The sequence below is a fragment of the Ictalurus punctatus genome, chromosome 19 (assembly GCF_001660625.3).
Source record: "Ictalurus punctatus breed USDA103 chromosome 19, Coco_2.0, whole genome shotgun sequence".
NCBI classification, from domain to species: domain Eukaryota; kingdom Metazoa; phylum Chordata; class Actinopteri; order Siluriformes; family Ictaluridae; genus Ictalurus; species Ictalurus punctatus.
In genome coordinates, this window is record NC_030434.2 from 1773804 (window position 1) to 1794321 (window position 20518).

The 20518-nt window shown below is 38.6% G+C and overlaps 1 protein-coding gene across 2 annotated transcripts in view; it reads right to left on the bottom strand.

Moving 5' to 3' along the window:
* The window catches only part of irf5 (interferon regulatory factor 5), a 31564-nt gene extending 11046 nt beyond the window's left edge, over nucleotides 1-20518 (bottom strand). The window contains exons 1-8 of one of the 2 annotated variants that reach the window (XM_017493868.3): nucleotides 20209-20518; nucleotides 10807-10876; nucleotides 9034-9215; nucleotides 8112-8234; nucleotides 1765-1951; nucleotides 1594-1619; nucleotides 1451-1478; nucleotides 644-967 (exon numbers count right to left, since the gene is read on the bottom strand). In XM_017493868.3, coding sequence (XP_017349357.1) covers nucleotides 644-967; nucleotides 1451-1478; nucleotides 1594-1619; nucleotides 1765-1951; nucleotides 8112-8234; nucleotides 9034-9084 — 739 coding nt within the window. In that variant the 5' untranslated portion in view covers nucleotides 9085-9215; nucleotides 10807-10876; nucleotides 20209-20518. The remainder of the gene's footprint in view (nucleotides 1-643; nucleotides 968-1450; nucleotides 1479-1593; nucleotides 1620-1764; nucleotides 1952-8111; nucleotides 8235-9033; nucleotides 9216-10806; nucleotides 10877-20208) is intronic. The other variant, XM_017493867.3, reaches the window with a different exon arrangement.

The window sequence follows — 20518 nt, forward strand, 5'->3', positions numbered from 1 at the left end:
ATGGCTGATCGGTGTATATTACAACACAGAATATGAACATCAATTGCTTATTAATCTTGGTTATGTTATGGGAGTGATGGCCAGAGGTCCACAAACTATTGGACATACTGTATACTGTATGCTCTCACGTTTACTCACATATTTATATAATAGATATGTCAGACCTTAGCCTTTAATATGTGCGTTGCATACCTAAGTCCGGTAGCAGAGCTTCTTGTGAAAGCTAAACGTAATGGCCAATTAAGTCTATGGGCAAAGCTAAACTGTTGATAGGGTCTTTGGATGCAAGTTTTTCCACCCAGTAGGTACTAAATTCTGCCACCACAATGGGACATTGCCGTTTCCATATCGAATTTATTACCCAGGTACAGGCCTTGATGTCCTCATAGCAAGGTCAGTGTGTGTATAGGTAAAACAAGTTATTTAAAAAAAAAAAAAACAACCAACAACCTTCAAGAGCTTTAAACTAAAGAGGTGAAAAATAATAATCTGGCTGAATTTGTCTAATAAATAATTAGACATACCTACAGCCTCAAATTAGAGTTAGAAATTACAGCATAGTAATCTGAGTATATCACTGCTTGCCTTCAAGTCTTTTTGCAATAAGTAAAAGTAAGAATATAAAGAAAAATTCCATGCTTACGGGGCAGCATATGAGGACTGCTCAGCAGGTCAGAGAGGCATGTGTGCACTTGGCTCTCTACTTCAGGCCTCACCTCTGGCATAGGACTGTCCGCCATGGTGTCTGGCATGACAATAGTTTGGGGAACAGCAGATGGTGCTATGACCCTGGTTCCCAGACCACATCCATTTGGAACAGCTTCCCTGAGTAGGTGCTCCTCCTGTTTCACAGTAGGAGCTATATGGCTGTGATCAGGAAAAGCAGGTGGCATGAATGGCAGAGGGAATGTATCAACTGGGTTGGCTGGGAATGCTGGGTAGCTTGGAGGCTCAACCGTACAAGGGTCTGTCACAGAACATATTAATTGATAAGTAAATCACTCACAATGAACAAATCTCAAACAAAAAAAATATAATTTTGATTCCATTTGTCAGTTTGTGCTTGTCTTTATATATTTCAGTACATTTCTGTATATAATATATTTTATTTACCATTTTCTGTATTTTATATGTTCCTTTATCTATGCTTTTTATGTTTTACCACTTATATTGTAGGCTGTTTTTCCTTTTTCTTTTTGTATTAAATATATTATGTCGTCAACAATTTAGTTGTCCTACAAGAGGATCAACCTCTACATCAAATGCAGCAAACTGATGCCACCACATCAAATAAACAAGTTTAGCTAGCAATTTTTTCCACCCATTTCAGCTGAACTTCATATTTCTTGCTCTCTGCAGCCAGTGCAGGTGTCAGGCACTTACAGTTTTTGTCAATATAAAACCAAATAATAAATAAATCTGAATGTTAAATTTAGAAAAAGGGACTTACTGATGGAGAGGTGTGCAACATTTGGTAGCTGAAACAAACAAACAAACAAACAAACAAACAAACAAAAAAAAAGACACTTTGAAACGGTAAGAGCAAAACAATTTCAATATGTGCATTCTTTACAATCTATCTGCAAGGCTCACCTCTTCCTCATCATCCTCACACTCATCTAAAAGAGCATAAAACACAGAATTATTCAAGCAAACAAACAAACAAAAACATAAAATGATAAAAACACAACATTGAGGGTAACGCAACAATTTTATTTAAAATAAAAAAAGTACACCGGTGAGCTTTTCACAACCTGTTCTTACCTCCATTTACTGACAGTTCGCACACCTCATAAATCTTGTATGGTTGCATTGGTGTCTCCTTAGTACCATCATACTTCAGCATAAACTCACGGCTCTTGTTGAGGGCGCATCGCAGGTTGGCCTTCCACTTGGCCGGATCAGGCTCATCTACACCCTCCTGGTACTTCCCTGTCTCCAGTGCCCAGGCCTTTTATATTTTTATATATATAAAAAATAAAATAAAAAAAATAAATAAAAAAATAATTCTTGTCAGGGGGCCTTGGGTGGATTGTTAACTAAATAATAAACCTGCAAAACCCATAATGGTGTTTCATAAAATCAATTCATTCAGGCCACATTCAGGATTCGAGCACAAAAACAGCTAAACAATGAACACTCAAAACAGAAGATTTGTTAAACAACTTAGAACATGGCACCTTTTGTGGCAGACCACCCAATTTTTAGGTGAGCAAAAGTAAAAGAAAAGACTTAAAGTAAAATAATAAGTCTTAAAGTAAAGAACACTTAATATTTGCTTGCAATAACTGCATCAAGCCTGTGACTCACTGACATTACCAAACTGTTGCATTTTTCTTTCGTGATGCTTTTCCAGGTTTTTACTGCAGCTTCTTTCAGTTGTTTATTTTTGGGGGTTTCTCCCTTCAGTCTCCTCTTCAGGAGGTGAAATGCTGCTCAGTTGGGTTAAGGTCTGGTGATTGACTTGGCCAGTCTAAATCCTTCCACTTTCCCCACCGATTAAGTCCTTTGCTGAGACTTCAGTGTGTTTTGAATAATTGTCTTGCTGCATAATGAAGTTCCTAATGATTAATTTGGATGCATTTTCTCTGTACATTGGCAGACAGAATGTTCCTGTAAACTTCTGAATTTATTCTGCTGCGACCATCACGAGTTCCACCATCAATAAAGATCAGTGAGCCTGTTCCAGAAGCAGCCATGCAAGTCCAAGCCATGACACTACCTCCACCATGTTTCACAGATGAGCTCGGATGTTCTGGATCATGAGCAGATCCTTTCTTTCCCCACACCTCAGCCTTTCCATCAATTTGGTAGAGGTTCATCTTGATTCCAGAACATTTGTGGCACATTTCTGTATTTCTTTGTAAAGCCAATCTGGCCACTCACACCGTCACCCCTGCCCTGTGGAGGTTGTGGGTGATGTCACTGATTAAAGTTTTTGGATTTTTCTTCATAGCTCCCACAATGTTTCCATCATCAACTGCTGCTGTTTTTTCTATGATCTTAATTAGATCTTGCTTAAAAATGCACCAGAGACTGGATTTGTGCAGAGACTTGCTGTTGTTCTCCTTGGCTGACCTGTACCATGTCTAGTTGTTAGTACACCAGTGGTTTCTTTTTTGTTCCCCAGGACATTCCAAATTGTGGTACTGGCTATGCCCAATGCTTGTGCAATGGCTTGATTTTCCCACTTTTCTCAGTTTCAAAATGGCTTGCTTTTCTCCCATACACAGCTCTCTGGTCTTTGTTGGCTTATCCTTTTTAACAAGAAATGCAGTCTTCACAGGTGAAACTGAAAGTTAAAACCAAGAGTAGGTATACAGAGTTATTAATTCTTTAAACGATCAATTTAACAGGACACACCTGGGTAACAAGAAACACCTGCCAATCACATGTTCCAATATTTTTGAATGTGTGGGTTCAAATAAAAGAATGCGTGGGTTCAAATAAAAAGGTGTCATGTTCCAAGTTGTTTAACACATCTAGATGTAAATGAGGAAATGAAAGCTAAAATTCTCATCTATCATTTCATATTCATCTTTTGATCTCAAACACAAATGTGTTCAGTGTATAGTAATAGAATTGGCCTATCCAATACTTTCAGGGGGGACTGTAGTATGCAAAGGTTTTAAAGAGTTTGTGGTTTTGGGGTGGTCTTCTTGACCAATTTCTTCATGCATCACTGAGGGAACTGAAACTTGAACCACTTTCACTTCTGCAAAGCTGTTCATGAGAATTTGGAAAACCCCCTGTAAGTAAACTAGAATGTATAGGTACTAGGGGTGTAACTGAAAATAAAAATATTATTCAGATTGAGCAGATGAGTCCTAAATGAATATGAATACAGATACAAACTGTAGACTGCCAGCTTCAGACTAGGTGGGCACATTGGGATCCTGCATTATGAAACAAACAAAAAAAAAAAAACAGTTGCATGAGGTTTTTTTTTTTTTTTAAACTCAGTTTTAACCTTCACTTTTAATGTAGATGTCGTGGAGCTTGTGGTGATTGTTGCCAGGTCATAGCACAATTCCCACGTTTATTACATCACAAAAACCACAGAAAAAGGTTGTTTTTTCACCCTTTTCACGACAGTGATAGGAATCACATAAAAAAATAAAATAAATAAAAACTAGTAAAGGCTATACTCACTTCAGGTTGAAATAAATGAACACGTAAACAAAAGTTTTGAGCATGAACCTGATATAAAATACAATTCAATACAAACACAGATGATGGCATAGTGCTATACTCCTAAAAAGGTACACACATTCAGTGCATTCTTTTATCTGATGCACAGTCACGTTTCTGAACTTTTAATCAACATTTATAAAACCACAGCATGAGAATTCAAACTGATGTCAGGGACACCACTGAACACTTCTGCTCACCTCTGCCCCTCCCTCAGTGACCAACAACCCTGCCACAGTCAAAGTCACTGAGCTCACATTTGTTTCTCACTTCTGATGTGACCAGAGCATTAGTGAGATCAGGCAGTGAGGAGGAGGAGGAAGGCCCACACATGGGTGTGATGGTTAGGTGTCCACAAACTTCTGGTCATATAGTTTATACAGTCCCCTCGGGAAGTATTGGCACAGCAAGGCAAGATTTTGTTTTTGCTATACACCAAAGACATTTGACTTTGAGATTAAAAGACTGATATGAGACGATATATCAGAATTTCAGCGTTCATTTCCTCATACAGTGAGGGAAAGAAGTATTTGATCCCCTGCTGATTTTGTACGTTTGCCCACTGACAAAGAAATGATCAGTCTATAATTTTAATGGTAGGTTTATTTGAACAGTGAGAAACAGAATAACAAAAAAAAAAAATCCAGAAAAACGCATGTCAAAAATGTTATAAATTGATTTGCATTTTAATGAGAAATAAGTAAGAATATAAGTATTTGACCCCCTCTCAATCAGAAAGATTTCTGGCTCCCAGGTGTCTTTTATACAGGTAACGAGCTGAGATTAGGAGCACACTCTTAAAGGGACTGCTCCTAATCTCAGCTTGTTACCTGTATAAAAAACACCTGTCCACAGAAGCAATCAATCAATCAGATTCCAAACTCTCCACTATGGCCAAGACCAAAGAGCTCTCCAAGGATGTCAGGGACAAGATTGTAGACCTACACAAGTCTGGAATGGGCTACAAGACCATTGCCAAGCAGCTTGGTGAGAAGGTGACAACAGTTGGTGCGATTATTCGCAAATGGAAGAAACACAAAAGAACTGTCAATCTCCCTCGGCCTGGGGCTCCATGCAAGATCTCACCTCGTGGAGTTGCAATGATCATGAGAACAGTGAGGAATCAGCCCAGAACTACAGGGAGGATCTTGTCAATGATCTCAAGGCAGCTGGGACCATAGTCACCAAGAAAACAATTGGTAACACACTACGCCGTGAAGGACTGAAATCCTGCAGCGCCTGCAAGGTCCGCTGCTCAAGAAAGCACATATACATGCCCGTCTGAAGTTTGCCAATGAACATCTGAATGATTCAGAGGACAACTGGGTGAAAGTGTTGTGGTCAGATGAGACCAAAATGGAGCTCTTTGGCATCAACTCAACTCGCCGTGTTTGGAGGAGGAGGAATGCTGCCTATGACCCCTGGAACACCATCCCCACCATCAAACATGGAGGTGGAAACGTTATGCTTTGGGGGTTTTTTCTGCTAAGGGGACAGGACAACTTCACCGCATCAAAGGGACGATGGACGGGGCCATGTACCGTCAAATCTTGGGTCAGAACCTCCTTCCTTCAGCCAGGGCATTGAAAATGGGTCGTGGATGGGTATTCCCGCATGAAAATGACCCAAAACACACGGCCAAGGCAACAAAGGAGTGGCTCACGTAGAAGCACATTAAGGTACTGAAGTGGCCTAGCCAGTCTCCAGACCTTAATCCCATAGAAGATCTGTGGAGGGAGCTGAAGGTTCGAGTTACCAAACGTCAGCCCCGAAACCTTAATGACATGGAGAAGATCTCCAAAGAGGAGTGGGACAAAATCCCTCCTGAGATGTGTGCAAACCTGGTGGCCAACTACAAGAAACATCTGACCTCTGTGATTGCCAACAAGGGTTTTGCCACCAAGTACTAAGTCATGTTTTGCAGAGGGGTCAAATACATTTTTCCCTCATTAAAATGCAAATCAATTTAGAACATTTTTGACATGCGTTTTTCTGGATTTTCTTGTTGTTATTCTGTCTCTCACTGTTCAAATAAATCTACCATTAAAATTATAGAATGATCATTTCTTTGTCAGTGGGCAAACGTACAAAATCAGCAGGGGATCAAATACTTTTTTCCCCTCTCACTGTATTTACATCTAGAGGTGTTGAACAAATGATGATAAATACTGGAAGATGTGAATGACAGGTGTTTCTTGTTACCCAGGTGTGCCCTTTTAAACTGATTGTTTGCCAGAGCCATATCATCCTGCAGCTCTCGCCTGGCTTCCCCACTGTATAACCCCGGTGTACTGGTGAAATTCCCTCATTGGCCCTTATCTATCAGGGCCCCCTAATAATCTCAATCCCTGAATTGGCTACATCATTCTCCCCTCCTCTCCACCAATAGCTGGTGTGTGGTTGGCGTTCTGGCACACTGTGGCTGGTGGTGGTTGACGAGATTTCCCCAACATACAATGTAAAGTGTTTTGAGCTATATAAATCTAAGGAATTATTATTATTATTATCATCATCATCATCATTATTACTCTTGAGCTCTGGGTTTCACCTGTGAAGACTGCATTTGTTGTTAAAAAGGATAAACCAACATGAAGAACAGACAGCTGTCTATAGGAGAAGAGCAAGTCATTCTGAATCTGAGAAAAGAGGGAAAATCAATCAGAGGCATTGCACAAACAATTTGGAATGTCCTGAAAAAGCAAGAACCCACTGGTGTACTAACAACCAGACATAGAACAGGCCGGCCACGGAAAACAGCAGCAGCTGATGACAGAAACATTATGAGCCATGTGAAGAAAACCCCCCAAAACAAAAGTCTATGACCCTTCACCCCTGAGGTCTGTGGAGGTCAGTTTGGTGATGGCAGCGAGTCGCAGGCTTGATGCAGTTATTGCAAGCAGGGGATATGCAACCAAATATTAAGTGTTATTTACTTCAAGACTTATGTGTTCCTATATTTTTGCTCACCTACAAATTGTTTAACACATCTAGAAGTAAATATGAGGAAATGAAAGCTGAAGCTCTGATCCATCATCTCATTCATTCATATTCATTTTGATCTCAAACCCCAAAACAACCGTATATCATATCATTTCTTACAGACATTTATAATTGTAAATTTTTGGAATTGTATATGTATTGTTTTATTAAGGTGCTTGACATGAGCCAAGCAGAAGTGGCAGAGCAGTTCAGCAGTGAATTTAATGTGCTTGATCATGCCGCCATCTAAGAAAGACAACCATCAGCATGTGCAATATAGAAAAAGCTCATCATTGTTTCCATTTCGTGTTTAGAAAAAGAACCACAGACTACGATTGCATGAACTGCAACACTGGAACAGGCCAGAAACAGGACTCAGTTTGTAGCTAGAACAGAACATATGGCTATGACCAGCTATGAAACACCATCAGCAAAGATGACTGCTGGAATAAAGAAACGCTGCTTATAAAATGGCACTGTCTTGTCAGACACTGATGTGTGTCTGGTTAAAAAAAACTAAAGAAAAAAAAAAAGTGCAGACTGCTGTGTCTGGTTCGCTCAGTGGAATCTGCAATAGTGGAGTTACACAATCTGATTTTACATCAGATTGCAGTCAATTTCTAGTTGCGAATTATTCATGATGAGCAGTCAGGAAACAAACAAAAAAAATCTAGGAAATGAAAATGGTTGGGAGGCCCATAAGATTTTATATTATTACTTTGATTTAGAGTAATCTAGATGAATCATATGTAGAACTTAATGAATATTAATGACACTGAAATTAAAATAACAAAATAAACAATAACAAAATAATCCCATCAAGGATATTTCAGATCGTGGGGGGGGGGGGTACACAGATATTTAATTATCTGTAAATAATAATTTGTGTCAATTAACTCAAAAGTATGTGTCTAAATATGTCTAAATTAGGCAGGACTTGCCTTGAATATAGTGTTTTCCTCCTCTGGGGTTGGCAGATGGCGTGTGGCATGTCTCCAGGGTATCTGAAATAAGCGACACTCCTTATTCAGCCAATTGAGGCCAGGGTATTTCCCACTGTTCACCTGGGGGAAGGAAACAGGTCTATGTTTATAGACTCCCGTTTACAGGGCTAGAACACACAGTTTACAGTTTAGCCTGCTTCAATACACACATCATGCATGAGAGTTATACATGCAGGATGAATTCGGAGTTGAAGCGCGTCTCAACTTTACATGATTCTGACCTTGAACATGTTTTGTCTTGCATTCCATCAGATTGAGAGAAGAGCAGTGTTAAGTCCAGCAGAGACAGCCTTTTAGTTAACATTGCTCATCTCGAGGACCAAATTTTCTTAATACATAAATGAACTACACTTAAAATGCATCAAATGCAGGTGAGTGCATCAGATTAACAAAAACATTAGTTTTTTTTTTATATGACAACCCGAAACAGCGAATTTAAATAAAACAGAATATATCCACACACATTACAATTTCATGAACATGATTTAGTGTTCTCATGGCTTTACTAACTGGTCACATGATTAACTATAAGTAAACAAACAAATCAATAAATAAATAAAATGCAATCTAATAGGATGTGCTGGATGTTGCCAAACAATAAGGGTGGAAGCCATACTATAAAATTAATCCAAATTTGTAGTGATAATGTGATCATTACTATTAGGAATATTCATGCAGCAATATATTGCCAATATACTAAACTCCTTTGCAAGCATTTAAATAAATCTAGCCAAAAACAATCATCTCCTTGTCTTCTGTCTCCTTGAAAAATAGTCAAAACTATACCCATTTTGCTTACAATCCTCTAAACCAGTTTATATGAAAATAACATTCAGTAGAGAATAATATTAATGCTCACCTGAGCCAGCAGCCACGGCTTCAGACGGATTCTCCTTGGCTGGGCACTCATAGCATTTAAGGTTTTAACAGTGCAAATGTTCTTTCTCTGAATGTCTTCTAAAAGGATTGGAGAAGTGCCAGTAAAATGGGCTCACAAATGTTTCTGAAAGTACACCGTGATTTGTGGAAAATCTGAGACAGCTGTGAAACAAAAAGCAAAGTCAGCACGATTTGAGAAACCATAGACAAACTGGATCTTGAAGTGTTATTTTTCATGCATCAAGAAATGCACCAATAAGAATAATAAGCACTATTTGTCCCCACCCTTTAGCATTAGAGAAAGACCAAAAGCCACTAGGACCAGCAACATTTGTTCCCAATGAGATGTACTAAATCTTAAGATAAAAATGTTAAGCCATTGCTGAGAAATTGCCCCACTTCCTGTTTTCAGCAGCCCTCAAAATCTGCAAATGAACTCCAAGCTTGTCCAAGTTTGCTCTGTTAGTTGTGCTAGAGTGCTTGAGAGGTGTATACCAAAGGTGAGGTAACAAGCACCAAAGGTGAGCAAGTAGCTGAGACTGGCACAAAGTTCAGAAAGTGTATGAAGCCCATATCAAGTATAACAATAAGAACAAGAAGAGGGACTTCCAGTCTGCCACTACAATCGTAAGACTGAAGTCCTGAGCTCCGCCGGCAAGTTTAACATTTTTGCCATAAAAAGTTACTGCATAATAAGTTGCTTCCTGGTACCTATACCTCTATCTCAACCTGGAGATCAGTCTAGGCCAAATCTGATCCCAATTGCTACTCATGAGATTAAATGAGAAATGTAAGTCGTTCTGGAAAAGGGCATCTGCCAAATGCCATAAATGTAAATGCAAGATGGAACATTTACTTTCATGGAAAACTTCCCTGACTTTGCACCAGATGTGACAAAAAAAAAGGATGCTGCCTTCTCCGAAGTGAAAAGACCACCAGTATTAAATATGGTGTAGAACACTCTACAGCCTTGAAGCAGCCATGACCTTCATCCAAAACAGCATTCGGACACAGTCCAACAATGACAAAACAGGGCCAGGTGCCCTAAAATGGATTGTCAGCTGTTTTACTTTAAACAGTGAAGGTCTTTTCATCATGAGATGGGCATTTGTCTAGATTATAAGCAAGACTGAATCAGCTTAACTGAAACAGCTGCCCTAGCTGCTCTGGTTTAGATCAAGTGTGATGTGAGCCTGTGTTTACTGCTCTGTTTAAAAGGAGAAAGGCTAATGGGGTTATGATTAGGTTTGGTCTACTTTTTGTGACTTTTCTTGTGTCTGGAATAGTGGATGTTTGTTTACTTGTGTCAAGGGAACAGTGACAGTGGAACTTTCCTATCATATCACCTATGGAGACAAGGTTGTGCATTTTACGAGATATAATAATCAGAGCGTCTCAGGAACACAAGATTGCTTTGTACACAGATGACATTCCAATATATTTCTAGCATCCTTCAATCTATCCCCACAATAAATGTTGAAAACTCTCAGGCTATACACTTAATTTTGACAAAAGTAAACTCGTTTTTTAAAAAATATATATTTTTAAAAAGTTGGACAGTATAATTCTCTCATTAATTTGGAACAATAAAACCTTGTAATCAAAGATTTTCAAAAGATTTTGTGGATTATAATTAACTTTTAAATGTATTATTGGGCAGCTAAAAAATTTAAAGGTTGCTATACTGGTGTTGCAACACCTGTTAACAGGACATGCCTTCTTGGCATTATAGTCATCTTGCCTTGTTGTGTACCTCTTAACCAGAGAGGAATCCTCTTGCATTGGAAAAATTATTTACCCCTCCAAAGTTTTGGTCAGCAGATCTGCGATAAAGTAAAATTGGAGAAAATTCAATAACACAAGTTACATATAAAACCACTGAAAACAAGCTGCTAGACTGTATGCTTGTGACTCCCAACTGTTATTAGAGGTTTAAGGCTCGTTCACACTGGGACGTTTTTCTCAGCACGAAAAATGGTCTGTTTAACGCCCCAATGGCAGTCAATGGGAGTGTTCACACGCGTGGCATCAAAGCATCAAACTTTAACATCAAGTGACGTGCCGGGTCAAAAACTGGCCAACCAATGAGATTCATGCTTTTGTTCTCGTGCCCGGAGCCACTGAAGTTACATAAAAGTAAATGGTAAATGGCACACTTATATAGCGCTTTTATCCAAAGCGCTTTACACTGTGTCTCATTCACCCATTCACACACACACACACACTCACACACCAATGGTAGCAGGAGCTGCCATGCAAGGCGCTAGCTTACCATCGGGAGCAACTTGGAGTACAGTGTCTTGGCCAAGGACACTTTGACATGTGGAGTCACCTGGGCTGGGAATCGAACCGCCAACCCTACGATTAGTGGACAACCCGCTCTACCAACTGAGCCACAGCCACCCAAAAGTACCACTTGATAGCGAAGTACAAAACGCTCTTGCCAATGAAGAACAAAAAGAAACAGAAGAAGAAGAAGAAACAGCTAAAGAAGAAGATGCAAGCAAGCTGAAGGAGCTGCTGGTGTCTTAACATCGAGAGCGTTATGAAAAACACCATAGCAACTACAAAAATATACTGATAAGAGGGAGATGTTGTGGATCAAATAGGATTCCATGGGGAGTTTCATTTTACTTATTTTTTGCATGTACATTGGCTTGTACCTTTTTTTTTTTGAAAACTCTTAACCATCCCCATCGTTTGGGTGCTGTGTAGTGGAAAAGCTTACGCGATACATACACGAGGAAAAAGCATGAGGCTGACTGCTGGAGTGGACAGCGCCACCTTGTGTTCCGGGGTATTTCTGCTTTTCAATAAGCACCATCTGCGGTCAGGGAGTGAATATGCACTTTCCCGCAGAGCATCACTCACGTTTACCGCATGGGCTTGAACACAAAAAAACGTGGCTAAAAACGTCCCGGTGTGAACAGGCCTTTACTTGAAAAATTCACTAGATAGTAGCCTGTAGCATAAGATAATTGTGATATACTATCAAATTAATTTCATTGAGGCCCTTGCTGCTTATTTCTTATTTATTTCATAAACGTGTCACACAATTCTTCTTTTACTCTACTTTGTGCAGCAGTAGCTCTACTCTATTGACTTGCTCCATGTTCTCCGTGACAAGCAGTACCGCAAACAGGCTACCCCTTTGGTTGACACATTTTTTGTTATAGATTTAATTTAAAGTGGATAAAATTGACTCATATGGACATTAATCTACACACAATAACCCATAATGACAAAGCGAAAACAAGGTTTTATACATTTTTGCTAATTTTATTCAGATTTTTTGTCTCCTCAGAAATCATTTAAGTGCCTGCCATATGCCTTTTACTCAGGATGAGCTTCCCTCTAGCTTCTGTACTATAAAAACCTGGTTGATGGAGTATTTCTGAGATGGCTGTCTTTCCAGAAGACTTCTGAAGCTCTGTTAGACACCTCCATGACCAAAGATTTTCTAGTCTGGTTATGGAGTCCAGGTGGTTTCTACCATTTCACAATGATAGAGCCCAGTGGGCTTGAGAACGTTCTTTAGAAAGCTTTAGAAATTGTTTCATACTCATGCCTGGATGAATGTCTTTACACAATTCTACACACCCCTCTTCATCTCCCTCCACTGGCTTCCTGTAGCCACCCACATCAAATTCAAGGTCTTGATGCTCACCTACAAGGCCTTGTCAGGAACAGCACCCTCCTACCTCAACTCTCTCCTGAAGGCTTACGTTCCCTCACGCAATCTGCGATCAATTAGCGACCGACGTTTAGTAGTTCCCACTCAGCGTGGACGCAAGGTCCCTTTCCAGAACCTTCACACTAACTGTTCCTCAGTGGTGGAATGAACTTCCAACCTCAATCCGTAGCGCAGAATCTCTCACAATCTTCAAAAAACAGCTAAAGACCCAGTTCTTCCATGAACACCTAACCAACTCATAAAACAAAACAACAACAACAAAAAATATTGCACTTACACCTCTACTCTGTGCACTTTGCTTCTTCTGGAACTCAATTAATGGATCGTGTATGGTAGCACTACTTGTAGTGTTCTCTGCTTGATACATCACTTTGCAATGTAAATTTGATCAAGATCCTTAAAAAGAGTTCCTTGAACTTCATGGATTGGTTTTTGGTTTGGCATGCACTGTGAATTGTGAAATCTTACACACACACACACACACACACACACACACACACACACACACACACACACACACGTGTGCCTGATTAATAATGCCCAAATATGGTGAACCGGCCACTGGTGGACTCCAATCAATTCAAGAGACATCAAGATAATCAAGGAAAACAGGATGCACCAGAGTTCAATTCAGAGTGCATTCGCCTAGTCTGAATACTATACTAGATTTTTTAATATACTTTAATATTATGGATTATCATTTGTAGATAAATATGCAGAAAAAAAAGAAAAACGTATATTTAATACACTGTAAATAAAATCTATAACACAAAGTCTTCGAAAGCTGAAGAGGGATGAATATGTTCCAAACCCACTGTATAGGCTTTATATTTTTGGTGTTTCACCTGTGAAGAGGTGCTTAACTTGAATTTCTAAAGTGGCCCATTAGTAGTAGTTCTCATGTTTGCCAAATTTTTATTGTCATAAAAACAATTGAACATTTGGGACAGAAATTTTTTAGTTGCGTCTAGACTTCATAAACAAGTTCCTTTGCTTTGCTTACTTACAAATATATTAAGACTAATTGTCATGATCAGGACACTGAGAGGATCCTAATTATTAATCATATTAATTTTTTCTGTTCAGGCAAATCATGCACAAACTTCTAACTGGATCAGATTTGGTTTTCAGGCCACAGGGCGGCACTCGATACAGAACTTTCTATTTTCCTCATAATAAAATAGAAATATTCTAAATATTTTGTGTTGACATCATCAGAAAGCGAAAATAGCTTAGGTAGGTGTGAAAAAGGACAATAATAACTGGCACAGTCAATTATTTCATTTTGATTTTTTTGTGTGTCTGCTGACAGTAAGTAAATTGGACACACAAATTAAATTGACAAGTGAGGTCAGGAAATCATAGTGTGTGTGAACGTGTGTGTCCGTGTGCGTACTTTTTTCTTGATTTAATTACGCAATATGAATTAATTGTTTCATAGAATTATTTCATTTAAAATGGCATATTTATACACTATATTTTGTGTATTTACAGTCTGCACGCATCACTGGACTTGCTCTAGCTGATATTACGCAATACACATGGGCTTAAGTTCATCTCACAAAACCACTGTCTGAGTAGCATGCAAGCCTGCAGTCTAAGCTTGGAATTCTGGTGTGTACAAATTTCAGCATTCGGTATTAAATCCTCACCATGTTTGCGTAGCTTAGCCGTTTTTCTTGGACAAAAATACAGGAGGGAAAGAATAAGCAAGAACAATCTATTCTGATTCTGTATCTGAAGAGCTTGTGAACCTGGATAATTAAGCAACGTCCGAAAAGCAAGAGCACAGCAGTGATTCGGCCGCAGGTCATCACAGCTAATTGCAGCCATGCTGATATTCAGCACGATTGAGAGTGTGATAATGTAATAATGGCTTTTCGTCAGATCAAACACAACGGTGCTCACACATCTGTACTTATAAGCAATGTCACCTACACTATTCGGTAAAATAATAATAATAATAATAATAATAATAATAATAATAATAATAATAACAACAACAACAGGTGGAGATACAGGTTACTCTCAATGATGGTACATGATTAAAATGTTACAGACCCTTCGACATTATTAAGGCTTAATGTTAAATAATATGTTTAATCTCACAGTAATTTATTAAATCTAAAAATAGTGCGAAATCCAAAATTCATACTCTTGTAGGGCTGCAACAAATAGTCAACATAGATTCATACAGATTATATTTAAAGCTGTCCATCCATCCGTCCAGCTCAAAGTACTGGCACCCTATCTATCCAACTCAAGATGTATTGGCTGCACATCAGCCTCAGATTTCAAACCGAACTATTTTAAAGTTTCAGACCGGCTTTGTCAAGCCAACATCAAAGTTTGTTGTGCCAAACTTTACCCATCTAATTCATATAAAAGATTACATAACCAGATTTTATACTGTCTGTATTGCCATGGAAACTTAGCAGGAGCAGGGCCTACGATTAAGCTTTGTTTGTGGAACCAGAAATGGGTGGAAATGAGGCAGGCTTATTTCAGCAACCTGGCTGGCTTTTAAAAAAAAAAAAAAAAAAAAAAAAAAAAAAGGGGTTAGCTTGCTCATGGAATACTCCCTAGGTGTGGGCATCAGGATCCCAGGACAAATAATTAAAAAAAAAAAAAAAAAAAGGCAGTTATTCACATTACAAAGAAACTAACAACACTTTAGGTATAGACCACACCCACTTCCAGTTTAAATACAAATAGGAAAAAACAGAAATGAATAGCTACTCACTAAAAAGATATAGAATACAGATAATGGTATTGTATGTCATCTAGGGGTATAAATGAACAAAGTTATAAAATGTTTAAATTACATAAAGGTATTAATAATAAGAAATTTAGTCAACAGAACAGGAAGGAGTGAATGAATCAGCCGAGGTCAGTCAAGTGAAAAGACGATGACGTGTTTTAATGCTGCCTTTCCTCTGATGATGAGGATGATGCCGATAAGGAAAGTGAGAACTCATTGTAAACTAACCATTCTTTATAATTTAGCAGCAATTATGTTTTTCATAAGTAGATTAGGTTATAAATTTAGATTTAGGTTGGGTGTCTCTCAGTAGAATTGTGATTTCCTCCCTTTAATTTTTTGGTGTAAGCCTTTAAAATGCTAGAACTGTATGCAAAATAGAAACATTCACATATATAATTCAAACTGTAATTCACATAACCTCCATTTCTTACCATGGTGAGCAGAAAAGCATCACTAAAAGCACCGTGTGCCAAACCTTGTGACAGTTGGGCTACAACAGCAGAATACCACATTTGAAGAAGAAGAAGAAGAAGAAGAAGAAGAAGAAGAAGACTTTGTCACATATACATTAAAAAGCACAGTGAAATTCATTCCGGGAAAATTCTATGGAAAAAGTATTAAGGTTTTGGTTATGAAAAAATATCCTGTACTTTGAACACAGACGACAGATGATAAACAGGATTAAACCCCATGCCTAATGTTTCTCACGTTGCCATGAACAAATGATTACAAATCAAAATATTACTCAATTGTGCAACTTGTGAAAGCACAAGTTATGTCATGAGGGCAACAGCTTAGTGTAAAGATTTCCCATATTAACAGCAGGTCTCCTACAGCCATACCACAACAGCAAAGCCGTACCACACAGCTCTAGACTCAGCACAATATGCATATACAATACACAGAACTACGTTAAACACACAGACGTGCACTTCACTGAATGGGCAAAAGTGTGTGGACACCTGACCATCACACCCATATGTGCTTGTTGAACGTCCAATTCTAGATTTAGATCCGAAATCCAAGTATCCAGATATAAAGGGCTATCCAAACACGAGTCCTCAAAACACACTCCTTTGAGTGCAATGAGTACCAAAACAATTCCCATATAATAATTTTAAATATTACAACTGACTGTTGGTACTCTTCCTACATTTAGACATCAAGTGCAGTTTGACGCAAAAGATGTATCCACAATTTGCTAGTTGCATCCACAGGCATGTTAGCATGTAAAGAGGCAATGTAGTTCACCTGCAGCTGTGCTTGACCATGCTTTAGTTTAATTGTAGCAGGAATGACGTGATGCCAAATGAGTCAGCTTCTGCCTTCAAAAATAGATTTTCGGGATCAGCATCATTACAGAGAGTGAGGTGGCGTATTGAACGAATTGGTCAAGGCATTGTTGTGAACTGGTTTCCAGAGGATTCACCTCCAATATATGAAATGCCCCCCCCAATCTTGATGACAGTTCTTAACAGAGATGGAATTCATGTTGAGAGCCTGAAGAAAAAGCATTTTTACTATCATTACAAGTAGGTTTTGTTTTTTTTAAAGTTCTGGCCAATTCTACCCCTATATTCCTGTACAAAAAACTCCTGTCTTCTGTACTCCAGTACTCAGAGAACAGAGAACTTTTGTACTGTTTGTACAGCTAGCTGGCATGGTTTGTGGTTGGTACTCAATTTGGGCGGCAGTGGAAGCATCTCAAATCCACGCAGAACGGAGCTTTGAGGGAAACATAGTGCCTCCACTGAAATACTATTAAAGCTTTGTGACAGTAGTTCAGTGTTAACTATGGCATAGGCCTGCTGTTTGTTTTTAAACCAAAAATGACATGAGTATGTTAAACGCATATTATAACATCTATATGGTGTAGCATAAGCCTGATGAATAACCTTATAATGAATTAAAGGATGTGCCAAGTTTTTTTTTTTTTGGATGTTTGTGAGCGATTAATCCACACATTCTTTCACTAGGGTTGAAAACCAGAAGCCTCCAGGTCACACTCCCAAGTTTGCATTATTGATAATGCATGAGTGTTTTTCTGAAATAATCTTTGAGAGACAAATTTGTGTGAGCTTAAACACAGAACACTGAAATATTGAGAGGATGGTCATGGGAAATAAAAAGAACAAGATGATTCAGGAACATTGCATTTAATAATGACTTCCGCAGGCAACTTATAGCAATTGTATGTTTTCTTCTGCATCATCATCATCATGATTGATGATGATTATTACTATTATTATTATAATTCCAAATAGAAGTCTATGCTTTGTACACTTTTTATGAAATTTAGCACAATGATGGAGTGAGCTTCTGGCACAGCAATTTTGGTGTAAGCCCCTCAATCACTTTGCCACCAACAGGAAACATGTTTGTAGTAAAAACTTTTTAAGTTTTTACTACAAAAAAAAATAAAATAAATAAAATAATAATAATTTAAAAAAAAAAGTAAAAATGCAATTCCTCTTTCCTCCATTTTTTTTTTTGGATCATGTTGGGTTTAGTAGTTACCATGATGTTAATTTCTGCCATATTAAATGTTTCGCCTTTTATGTTCTCAAAACGTTTCCCTATAAATTTTGTCCAATTAACACCAAATTTGGAACACAGCATTGTGAGACCTGAACAAACTTTTTTCTTGGATTTTATTAGATTTTTTTATTTTTATTTTTTATGTGGGATAGTTCATCCATAACATACATGAGTGAAGGACCAGGAAAAAAAAAAAAAAGGACAAATTTTGTCCAATCATCACAAAATCTGAATCACAGCATCACAAGACCAACTGAAAAAAAAACCTTGTGTCTTGGACTTTTGATAAGTCGAACAGTTTGTCCAGAACATGCAAATAAATTTGACTGCAAAGTCACCAAACAGGGAGGTAGGGCACATCTCCAATACGCTTTTAATTATTCACACCAAACTTGGCATACATGTTTAGCAACATGACCTGATGTTAAACAAGCTTTGATTTCATTTGAAACTTTGGAGGGCTTCTGAAAACAGGAAGTGAGGTAACATCTCAACTATAGTTTGACATATTGCCAGCAAATTTGGTATGTATATTCTTGGGAACACGTGCTGATTGGACAGTTGTCTTCTGCTCTACCTCTGTCGTTAAGGGGTGGGGCCAGAAAATGCTTGACCCCTTAATCTCTGCTTGCAGCTGTCGTGGCTTAGCGGTTAAGGCTCTGGGTTACTGATCGGAAGTTCAAGCCCCTGCCCTGCCACTGTTGGGCAAGGCCCTTAACCCTCTCTGCTCCAGGGGCGCCGTATCATGGCTGACCCTGCGCTCTGACCCCAGCTTCCTGACAGGCTGGGGTATGCGAAGAAAACAATTTCACTGTGCTCTACTGTATATGTGACCAATAAAGTCTCATTATCATTATACATACATGTCTTGTGTTCGGTCTGTATATGACTAGTATATCCTTTTATCAGTATAATAAATTGGAGCCGCCACTAATTTGGGCTTGTCTGCAACAGTGTCCATTTCCTCTCATCACATTGGCAAAGTGATGGGAATCAGGAATGTTCTGGTAAACATTCAAAGGGGCGAGCGTCAAAATGATCGATGCCAACATATTTCATGGTTAAAATATTCTATTATAAGTGATCCATTTACACAAGAGTCCCTGTCACTCTTGATCATTGTTTGTCCTCTTCCTTTGGAAATGGCCATAAGGGGTCAGCAAAAACGTGTCAAACAAAACAAGGACACAATTTCCCCCCATCTTCCAACACACACTTCCAAGTTCACCTTTTTAGCAGACGCAGAGCTAGCACATTAACATCTCTTCTGATCTCCTGTGACATTATTTTCCCCCTGTAAGTAATAAAGTCTCGAAAAGAGGCCAACACTGAGTTATCAACTGAAATTTACAAGTGTAAAAACACTGATGAATGAACACTAAAGCAGAAACAGCACACGTCCACACATAGGAAAGAAATACCTATAAAACACAGGAAAATAAGACGTGATTACGTTTTTAAAAATAAATAAATAAATAAAATCAAAGCAGGGTTAGTTTTCACAAAGCGTGGGGTGGAATGACATGTTTATAACTCAATGTATTACTGATATAACAAAACAAAAAATGTTAGCATGTCCTTATATCACCCCATGAGCAAAGAAAGTGGTATTAAATGCTCAGAGTATGGGCATGAGATTATTTGTATTACGGACTGCTGGGGCTGCTGTTAGAAATCTAGCTGATATCCTGGGATGCACTGCGCCTCGACTGAGTGCTCCCTTGTAATATTATCTACACTTTCTCTGTCATGTTGTACTGGATCATCACTTTATAGTCTTTAAAAAGGTAAAGAAATAACAAACCTTCGACACAAACCCTCTTCCTCGCGCACACTTCATGTGTAACAACAAGCTACTTCTCGTTTTTGCTTTTTTTTTTGAGCCACTATTTACAAAAAACCCACACAACAGCCGTGGAAGTATATATACACTGTATGGTACTGGAAGTTAAAAAAATAAATAAACATTTTAATTGTTCTAAAAAGGTAAAAACAAATAAATGATAATAATAACGAAAGTACATTTTCGCTTCGGTGTTGCACTAAATCTTCCGACAGAAACCCCAAAACAAACAAAACTATCTTCAACCACCTGCCCGACTCTGCAGTCCACAACTCATTTCAACTCAAATTAAATCGTCAAAATGATCAAAAATCACCTTCAGTGAGAGGGAAATAATCCGGATTTCAGTGGTCTCGGAGGAGCATTGTGCAGTCCTAATCCAAGCAGGAGAAAAGCAGCAGGCGCCTGAGCTCCTAATCCAGGTGAGCGGTGTTACACCACAACACAACACCAATCAACACAACACACGCCATGTTCTTCTCCTTAACACCGTTTATTCCCCAGGACCACGCAGGGAACCCTGTTTAACGCGTTCAAAGAGAAAATCACGCCAAATGACACAAACTGATGTGATTTGCAGAACTTTAAGACAGGTCCCACCCTTCCGGATGTTTGACACGGCAAAC